This window comes from Syngnathus typhle, linkage group LG5 (genome assembly GCF_033458585.1).
Source record: "Syngnathus typhle isolate RoL2023-S1 ecotype Sweden linkage group LG5, RoL_Styp_1.0, whole genome shotgun sequence".
In the NCBI taxonomy this organism is placed as follows: domain Eukaryota; kingdom Metazoa; phylum Chordata; class Actinopteri; order Syngnathiformes; family Syngnathidae; genus Syngnathus; species Syngnathus typhle.
In genome coordinates this window covers 14,964,703-14,975,535 of record NC_083742.1, presented here as the reverse complement: position 1 = coordinate 14,975,535, position 10,833 = coordinate 14,964,703, and the positions used below count along the sequence as shown (strand labels likewise).

Genomic DNA, 10,833 nt, shown 5'->3' with positions numbered 1-10,833 from the left:
ACTCCCAGCCCTCTGCTGAATCTGCATGGAGGGCTTTCTAACGCGTGTGCGTGGATATGTGTGTGTTTTGGTCTCCGCCTTCCTTAGAATCAATATTTAATGATGATGTTATCAGTGGTTTTATGTGTAATTTAGCCCGTGTCAGTATGAATGAGACGCTGTCACTTTTACGTCGTGGAGCATTTATTTTGTGTTAATGGCTGGCGCCTGGCGCTGTGCGCAAAGCAAAGCCCGGTGGACGTCTGATGCATTTTTGTCTGTGTCACATCCACTTTGCATGGTGGACATGGGTTGAGTGCCCACCTTGCCCACCCAAGCCTTTAAGAGGTCAAGCCCAAAATTAACTCATGTCAGCAACCTTATTGGACACATTTTAAAGGTAGAAAGAAAGCTTTTGAACCATTTTGTTCAATCTTACCTCAAAAGTGTTACATAGAACATAGAATGCTTTTTTTTTTTTTTTTGGACTCCTTTCCAGAGCCCAACGCGTGTAAGCGAGCTGAGCAGCTGCTTTGGGCCGCATAACAACCAGAGGACCCCCAAGAGCAATTAACAGTCAGGTGGAGTATTTTTTTTCTTATTTTCATGATGAAAAACAGAGCAATATAAAATACTTTTTGCACATGTTAAGAGGAAACTATTCCAATTCCTACTTGCGTTTCAAAGATTTTTTGTCACTTTTTTTCTGGTAATGTTTTATGTGCTTGACATGTTGTTTATTTTATATTTCACAGAAATGAACTGCTGACATATATTGCTTTGACCTGCATGCAAAAATTGACTGAGGAGCGCTGTAAGGAAATTGAACTGAACTCACGTCACAATAAGCAGCATCACTTTGGCAGATGGTGAGCAATTCTCCATAAGAGTCTTCGAGCTGTTTAATTTCACTCCGCGGTAAAGTTTACGGTGAAACCAAATAAAAAAGAAGAAAAACTACACATTGACATGACGGAGAGTAGTTGAACGCAAATAATGGAGCAGACATAAAAAAAAAAACAATGCTCACTGTCATGTCTGCTTTAACCTCTGCAAAGAAGGCTAAAGATATTGCATTTTACTGAGGCACAAAGACAGCTCCATGTATGTTTGTATTATACTGCCCCCAGGTGGCCAAGGCGCACACACCAGACGGAGCAGCACAGTGTCCATTGAAGTGAAGCAAAAATGTGGCAACATTTTGAATTTCTATTCAAGTAGGTGACATTTTCTTGCTATTTCTTTCTTGGTTATTGTGAGTGGCTTGTTGTCGTCAGAGGCTACTGCTTATGCATCAGGCCGTCTCCTTTTAAAAACATTGCAGGTATATCAAAGCCGTAGAAAAGAAGACTTTGATGTGACATTTCTTACTGCACAGCCCCTCATTGATTCCCAAATGAAACACAATCCATCAAATCAGGTGTTTGCCGGCAAACACCTGATTTTGACATTTCGCCGAGCGCCCGGAGAAGCAGAGGCAATAATTATGACGGCATATTCTCGGCCATTTTTCTCCCAATAACAAGTCATTTTTAATCCAATTAGGGCCCGCTAACGTGAGAGGCATAATACCGCGGCCCCTGGGACACATGAGAGAATATGCAGGACATTTATCCCGACAGTCAATATTGAATTTCTCAGCAAGCAGCTGTGCCTGCTCTCGCTGACATTCTCCACCTCTGCACAGTGATCCGTCCTGATTAAAGCGGCTTTTCTACTTCATCAACATTCATTATGTGACCCAGCCATGCATGGCTACGCGGGCCGGGACTAAACTTACATGCTCGCCATACTGTACATTTGTTGGAAGGTGATATGTCACATTGTTGTTGTTGTCATTAGATGCTACTTTCTAAACAGTTTGTGCATGTGTTGTGGTGTTCCGCTAAAACTTTCCTATAGTGTAGATTCATGTTTTTTTTACACCACCTAAAAAAAGTACTTACAGTAGCTAACTGAGTACCACCGCAATGACAAACATCAAAATACAGTCCCGTAGTAGGCCTAAGTGTCCATCCATAATAAGACAGGTATTATATTATGTTGAAAAATAATAGCCTGAGTCCTAATCTTTACCAGAGGCAAAATTACAACAAACATGTCATCATCATTGTGATATTAAGGACAAAGCATAACAAATAAAGTCAGGTTTTATTTAATTTTAACAATTTTCTTACAACATGCCTTTTAATCTCTTTTTTTTTTTTTCAAAGACCTCCTGTACTAAATCAGTACTCAGAAAATGTTTACAGCTAAGGTATTTTTCATTATTATTAATTATTATTATTGCAATGATACATTCACTCAGCCCAAGCACAGGAGAAAACTGCTGTTTTTATGATTCATTTTTTAAGCGCTGTGACGTCTTTCATGTCAGCTGCGGTTCAATGTCGACATCTGGTGGCTAGCAGAAGAAAATATTATAGGGCTTCACAAAATGTTTTTGCAGTCATTTTTTTTTTTTTATAGAGACACGTGATCAATACTGTTGATGTAATCCTGCTATGGAAACATTCAATATCTAGAGGGTACACAGTAAATGTATTATTGTTATTATTATTATTACTATGATTATTATTATTATTATTATATTTCAGTTTTTTTTTAGTCATATATTGAGTCCCTGCTTTTTTTAAGCTGATTGCACTCAATAAAATGTATGCAAAGCACTGAATCATTGTCAGTGAGTGGATTGATTATGCAATCTAATCAATGTTTATTAGCTCGGATAGGATGAGAAAAGACAGTCAGAATGATGGAAGGTATAGACCACCTGGGACACCATCACAAAGTCGAATGATGTGTACTAATTGTTGCAAGTCCACCCTTCTGTTGTCAAAATGAAATGAAAACATTTTTATTGATTTTTGAATGTAGATTCTTCACTATGCTCAACTCTAACTTCACTGAACAAATAAGAGGCTTGACTCAGCTACTACAAAAATCAAAATAACAAATTACAAAAATGGCACCAGGAGGCCTCCCCTGAAGTTGGGAGGTAATTAAAAGAAGACGGTGTTATCCATCGCTCTTGATTAACACACTTTGAACTAACCACGTTTGGGAAAGGAGGGATGAGGAAGAAAATCCATGCAAGGCTTCGCACTCATCTCTCTCAGTCAGTCCAAACGGGGAGGGTCGGCTCATTAGGAACCCCCGCAGGAGATGAATGGGTCAAGTTGCCCTGCATGTGCACTTTTTGTGTGCGTGTGTGCACAAGCGAGTCAACATGCACCAATCAAGAGACGAGTTCACTAAATGTTCTCTTTCTGCCAGGGAGTAGATGTGTTCAGGATGCATGCTGGGATACAAAGGCCCTGACGGGCGCTTCTCTGTCAAGTCAACACTTGATGCAATTTAACTCCACACATGACGCCATGTTTGGAACATCGAGTCTGACCACCGTAAGCAATTATTACACACAGTACAAACTAAAAACAATCATTTTCATTCTCTCTCTCTCTCTCTCTCTCTCTCTCTCTATATATATATATATATATAATATATATATATATCAAATAATATATATAATATATATATATCAAATAATATATATTTTATATATATTATATATATATGTAGATTGTTCAATTGTGCTATTGTTCAATTACTACAGTAAATATATATATATATATATATATATATATATATATATATATATATATATATATATATATATATATATATATATATATATATATATATATATATATATATATAAAGTCTAGTTCTTCATATTGGCCATCAGAGGGCAGCAAATGATCACTTGGACTGGATTTTTTAAATGTATTTTATTATTTATTTATTTATTTCAAGGAAATATATTTGATTGTGTTTGATTTGTACGCATATAATATATCATATAACATATCATATTGGTCAATTTAACTTTGACTGTCCTTGACTCATGCAATTCATTTGACTAAAGCGGGAGTTTACCAACTTGAGAGTATTTTTATAATAAAGATCTCGAATATTAATTTATATTTGAGCAGAATCATGATGAAAAGTTTACATGCACGGTCCATTGTCTTGAGCTTCCAGTTTTTTTAGTTGTGATAGATCGGCAGAGACATCATCTACGCACAAAGGCTTTAAAAGGAACACCAATTAATTTGAGTTGCCCCCCATGGCTTTGAATTGAAGGTAATACACCTCGAATAGGTCATTGCACACCGAGGGGACAACGTCTCGAAGCTATTGTTGCTCTTTGTTGTACTTTTTATTTTTGGAGCAAGCGTGCGGCGTTGCAGACCTTCAAAAGTTCAAAGGAAATGTCAGCACTCATTAGAGGATAATTATAGGGCACACGCAGTATTTTGGGGGGATTTTAGATGAATGGGAACCGGCGTGTGGCCTCCGTTCCAAACACTGGGCTTGTTGTCAAGTTTGACCTTTCACAATGGATGCTTACAATTAGCCGCATCTAAATGCATGTCATGAATTGGATGAGAGCAAAGCATAAACGCAATTAGTGACAAAGACATTTTCATCTTTCATCATTGTCATCCATCAAGTTTATTTCCAACGTTTCTATTTTGGTATTACTGTTCGGAAAAGCAAACTTATCTTTATGAAACAATATTTATTGACCCTTTTTCTTTTTTTTTTTTCAATCTTGCACTTGACAAGTACTCATTATATAAAAGAAATTAAAACGAATACTACAACTGACACTGTTTGTGAACTATGGTTAAGAATGAGAAACTATCCTACCTGGAAAAAATAAGTAAAGTTTAAATAAGAAATAAACCAAATAAGAGGGTATTGACAATTTGTGCATTTGACAACATCAATTGTGCGAGCCTCACACATGACTCCATGCAGTCCTGCTGGATGCTTGCAACCACTGCAATATAAAAGCTGCCACGCACGCAGCATCCCCAGCTGCTCTTCTCCTCTCCAAGAGAGACGCACACACATCACCGGCATGTCTCCATCCGTACGCACACAACTTCTCTTCCTCCTCCTTTCTCTGTCAGCCTGCACGACGCTCAGCCGCTACATCGAGGTGAGAGCCACCAAGTAGAATTTTTGCTTGTTTACGTGATGATGCTCAAATCTCAAATATGTACTTTCAGGAGGATGCCTCTTCAGATGGATTATATTCTCTCCTCAGTTTGGAGCAGAAGAGAGAATCCGAAGACTTCCTTTTCAGACGAGATCTCAGTAAGTGGCTTCATTTTGCTGACTGAACGATCCCACGGTCATGTCGGTTGGTTTTGAAGTGCTTGGCATCATTTTATGAGCTGTTTTTTAATTTTCAGATTCTTTTATGATGCACATTATTTGAAGATAGGGCCTGGATATCTTAGAACTATTTAGAAAATGCATTTTTCCAAAGAAGATTCCGCTAATAAAGGCCTCCCCACTAATAAAATGGACTAAATTCACAGTTTTGGCGTCTATTCAAGAAAATACATTTGTTATTGTGGTTGGTTGGTCACACAGAGATGGCAAAAGTATTCACACATTGTAGTTTAAGTAAAAGTGTATAAAAAAAAAAAACAGAAACATTTTCAAATATTACAATAATGAAGCATTTGTATGTCGTTGCTTGTCACTGTTTTAAATGTATTTATTGTTTATGGTGAGCTGTTCCTAAGTTTTTGGTTGAGAATCGAATTTACTGTTTTTTTTTCCCCATTTGGTCAGGATGTCTGGACATGTTGGCCACCGAGGGCCAATTCACTTTTGTGGCGTCGTCGCCGCCGCAGCAGCCGGCCTGCGCCGCCTTCATCATCGGCGACCCTAGCGAGGTCATCAGCCTGGAGGTGTCTGACATCAACATCGACTGCGACGCCGGCGACTTCATCAAGGTTGACCTCACTCCACAAACACTTAGGCCTACTACACCATTGTATTTTAATGTTGTTGTTCATTTGATGGACATTTCCAGATATTTGATGGCTGGGTCCTGAAGGGGGAGAAGTTCCCCAGCAACCAGGACCACCCGCTGCCTCTTCACCAGCGCTACACAGACATCTGCTCCTCCACGGCGCCGGGCCACGCCACTCGCTCGTCTCAGAACGTAGCCATGGTCTTCTTCCGCATCCGCAACCCCGACAGCGGCTTCTCTCTCAACGTGAAGAAGCTGCGTAACCCTTTCCGTGAGTCCATAGAAAAGAAAAAGACGTGGACCTGCAGCCATATGTGTGTGTGCGAGGGCTCATTAGTGTACTTGTTGCACATTTTCCGTGTGTGTGTATGTGTGTGTATATTGCAGCATGTAACATTATGTCTCAGAGCCCAGAGGGCAGCTTCACTATGGTGATGCCACATCAGCACAGCAATTGCAGCTTCTCCATCATCTACCCGGTGGAGATCCAACTGACACAGCTCAGCCTGGAGCAGGACAAAAGCAACCAGCTCAGATCCAAGGTCATATGTACATACGTGCTGCATATGGGTAACGTAGGTGTAGGGTTAGGTGTTGGGGTTTGGTGAGCGAGGGTTAGGGGTTAGCTTTTGGGGTTAGGGTTAGCAATTTGGGTTAGGGGGTTAGGTTAGGGTTTGGGGGTCAGGATTAGAAATCGGGGTTACGGTTAGGATTAGGATTTAGGGGTTTTGGATTAGGGTTCAGGTTAGGGGTAGGCCTTGTGGTTAGGGTGAGCAGTGAGGGTTCCAAAGTCAGGTTTCCAAGTAGAATTTGTGTTTCAAAGTAGGGTTTTAAATTACGGTTCGGGTGTGAAACTACAGTTAGGGTTTCAGACAAGGATTTCAAAACAGGTTTAGGGTTTCTAAGTAAGGTTCAGATTTAATGTATGGTTTTAAAACAATAGCTACCAATATTTTTGTTACTATTTTTCACATCTAAATCATGCCCTAAAAACAGCAAGTTGGCACCCTTCATTTTTTTATTTTACAAAGGCGAGGCTGTCGTCTGGATGTTCGGGTTCCGGTGACTACGTGGAGCTGCTGGGTGGAAACGGGGTGGACACGTCACGCATGTTCCCCGTTGCTGATCTGTGTTTTCCTCTCAGTGGACTTGGTAAGTCCATCGGCTCCTTTATTGTGAAAATCACTTCAAAGTTGGCACAAATGAAAGCCAAACTTTGGCACCTTGTTGGCGACACTTTAAAAAGTATTTTGTTAGCTGATAATTATTAATTATGATTTTTAACATCTGTTCATACTGAATCTTAGTATTATGTTAGTGTTAGTGTCTGAAATGTTCCAGGACACCTGATATGTAAAAAAACAACAACAGTAAAAAGGCTCCAGAATATACATTTAACATTTTAAAGCAAAGTTGGTTCTACATACTTTATTTCAGAATGCGACACAGATTTATGGCTCAATGCTTTTGCACTTTCTGCTTGTCAGATTGTTTTTCCACTGTGTTTGTGTTTCTCCTATTTGTCGAATGTAAATGAGTCCGCTTGTTAGCTTGGTCTCTCCCACAAACTGTCCAAAAATGGCCACAACAAACTCTCGAGCTCATTAATCTCAAAAGCTGCCAAGTACAAATTTTCCTGTTAAATGATGAATAACTCCTTGTCCCGATTGTTTAGAAAAATTTAACAGGCCCAACTTTAAGTACTCCTTCCAACATTTATTTATTTTGTGGTGTAGAACAACACTACATGCCAGTGACTGTTATTGTCTGTGTGGTTCCTCAGCCCAGATGAAAATCGGTTGCGATAACTCGGTGGTGAGGCTGGTGTCCAGTGGGAACTACGTCAACCAGGTGTCGTTCCGTTACCGGCTACTCGAACGTAACGAGCTGCCAGAGGTCCACGAGAACAGCCTGGACAACATGTGCAATGTGGAGTGAAACACACACAATTTGTAAATACTTTTGTGTACAAAAAATGATGTTGTGTGTTCCTTACGTGTCCCGCTTTGTATTGACTAGAGCATTTTGAAACGAAATAAAAACAACGCATGACAAATCGGATTTTTTTTAAAATTGAGAATTTCTTTGCATTGAGAGAACTGCATGTTCTTCTTTTCTACTTCATGAGTCTAATTTGAATGCAAACAACGATGAGTCAGCGAATCATTGGTATTGTTTGTATGTTTGCATTTCCATTCAAACACTCTGTAGCCATCAGCATCTCATTTTCAATTTGTCCTAATCCGATGTGTTCCGCAGGCACACAAATAGCTTTCGGAGCGGCTGCTCGGAGCCATAATGAAAACGACTTTCGATGAGAATTAACATGCATGTTTAATCCTGTTGGATGTTTATTTGTGACCTCCGCCAAGTGTACAGTGCGCATGAATGTGCAGCTCTTAATTGGATTACAGCCCATGTGCTTTATTCCCTTCGACATTCCTGCCAAGCGTTTGATCTTCTCCTTACGGGGGGGATACATCTCAAACCTGCTCAACGGTGATGATTCAATTACCCACCGGATGTCGTTTTCGCTTGACGTGCAGCAATTTTCACTTTTCATTATTAAAGGCTGAAGTGCACTTTGGAAGCCGTCGAGGAGGGGGAAATTGGGAGGGAGGGTGATTTAAGTCTCTCCTTGTGATTGTTTATTTTCAGCACTGAGCATGTAAGCGGTCAGACATCAAATGTGATGAGCAGTCAGGGTCAGCAAGGTCTTCTCTGCCCCCCGTCAATCGGGATTCAAATCTTGGCCCTGGCATATTAAGTTCATTGCCATTTTTGTCTGGAAAAAAAAGCCTTTTTTTTTTTTTTTACAAAAAAAGTCTTACAATACAGAGACAATGAGAAAATGCCAAAAATGCCAATATGTCAGATGGTAATAGCTTGCAGCAACCTTTTTATTTTTTGAAAATGAACTTTCCAACACTGTCTATGTGAGATATTTTGACTAAAACAATGATCCGATACTACTACTACAGATACTTGAAGGCATAAGTTCTTACAGCAAGCATCACCAATAAATACTTACCAATTAAAATGTAGTCTTGTGAAAAACGAGATGTTTAATTCTTGAAAATGAAATAAAATAAATGGCATATTGAAAAGAAAATGGATGGCATATTAATCAAAATCAACAACAATCCCCACGACAAGATAAACAAGAAACTGAGCAAGTCGGAACATTCATAATCCACGATTGAGAGTAAACAGAAACACGCTTAACCTTAACCGCTCTGCTGTTAAATAAACATCTCGGAATTGTTTGTTCTATTGCTGCATTAAACCTTCAATTTTAGCGTCCACCGAAAATCCCGACCTCATCCTATTCATTCACGACTGATACACTGACGCCCGCGTATGCTTTCTACAGCTCTAATAGCATTAAGATGTCATTAAACTCCTGCCTGAAAAAAAGAGAGAGTAAAAGCTAGGAAGTGGGATTTAAAAGGAGCTTTCAGCCGAATAATTAAAACAGTAATTTCACATGGCAGGACATCTTTATTTATTAACTCGGATACTTATTTCTCCCATGTGAGCATAAACAAGAGCAACATCGCTAGCATTACTCTGGATCTGTTTATCTTGCTTATTGCATATCAATTCTATGGTACGGACATTTAACTGACTAGGGTCAGCGTTTCAAACTAGGATTTAAAATTAAGATCAGGGGATGTTTGAGAAGAGTTTTTGTACATACCCTAACCCTTTGAGACATGTTTGTGATTTAGGGCTATATAAATAAAACGATTTCAAACGAGGGTTAGGGTTTCATACTAGGGTTAGCGTTTGAAGGCCAATATTTGGTAGGACAAAGTGGACACCAGGTTAACCTGGAAGGGTTAGGGTTAGAGCTAGGGTTAGGGTTGGGCTTAGGGTTAGAGCTAGGGTTAGGGTTAGGATTAGAGCTAGGGTTAGGTTTAGAGCTAGAGCTAGGGTTAGAGCAACGGTTAGAGCTACAGCTAGGGTTAGGTTAGGGTTAGAGCAAGAGTTAGGGTTAGTGGCTAGGGTTAGAGCTAGGGTTAGGTTTAGATTTTAGAGCTAGGGTTAGGGTTAGAGCGAGGGTTAGGGTTAGAGCCAGAGCTAGGGTTAGAGCTAGGGTTAGAGCTAGAGCTAGGGTTAGGGTTAGGGTTAGAGCTAGGGTTAGGTTAGGGTTAGAGCTAGGGTTAGGGTTAGAGCAAGGGTTAGGGTTAGAGCTAGGGTTAGAGCTAGAGCTAGGGTTACGGTTAGGATTAGAGCTAGGGTTAGGTTAGGGTTAGAGCTAGGGTTAGGGTTAGAGCAAGGGTTAGGGTTAGAGCTAGGGTTAGGGTTAGAACTAGAGCTAGAGCTAGGGTTACGGTTAGGATTAGAGCTAGGGTTAGGTTTAGAGCTAGGGTTAGAGCTAGGGTTAGGGTTAGAGCTAGGGTTAGGGTTAGAGTTAGGGTTAGAGCTAGGGTTAGGGTTAGGATTAGAGCTAGGGTTAGGTTTAGAGCTAGAGCTAGGGTTAGAGCAAGGGTTAGAGCTACAGCTAGGGTTAGGTTAGGGTTAGAGCTAGGGTTAGGGTTAGAGCAAGAGTTAGGGTTAGTGGCTAGGGTTAGAGCTAGGGTTAGGTTTAGATTTTAGAGCTAGGGTCAGGGTTAGAGCGAGGGTTAGGGTTAGAGCCAGAGCTAGGGTTAGAGCTAGGGTTAGAGCTAGAGCTAGGGTTAGGGTTAGGTTTAGAGCCAGAGCTAGGGTTAGAGCTAGCGTTACGGTTAAGGTTAGAGCTAGGGTTAGGTTAGGGGTAGAGCTAGGGTTAGGGTTAGGGTTCCTTGTTTTTTTTGGGCATGAAAACAAAAATTTGGTTAACCGCTTTATATGACTATATGTGTTTTACGTTGTGTAATATGTGTTGGTGTCCCCCAAAATAAAGAGCAAGTAGTCAAATACACATTCTTGACACGTACAAAAAATGCATAAAAATATTAGGTACACCTGAAAATGGTGGTGTACCTAATGTAATGTCCTTGTGACGTCACAGATCAACCAGCCAATCAGGA

The 10,833-nt window shown here is 40.1% G+C and overlaps 1 protein-coding gene across 1 annotated transcript; it reads left to right on the top strand.

The window, feature by feature from the left end:
- The first annotated feature begins 4,909 nt into the window (after window positions 1–4,909).
- Window positions 4,910–7,872, top strand: LOC133154535 (corticotropin-releasing factor-binding protein-like). Its single transcript, XM_061279328.1, has 7 exons — window positions 4,910–4,990; window positions 5,061–5,148; window positions 5,635–5,798; window positions 5,879–6,089; window positions 6,206–6,360; window positions 6,850–6,970; window positions 7,602–7,872. The coding sequence occupies exons 1-7, from the start codon at window positions 4,910–4,912 to the stop codon at window positions 7,754–7,756; spliced, it is 975 nt and encodes a 324-aa protein (XP_061135312.1). The 3' UTR covers window positions 7,757–7,872.
- The last annotated feature ends 2,961 nt before the right edge of the window (window positions 7,873–10,833 follow it).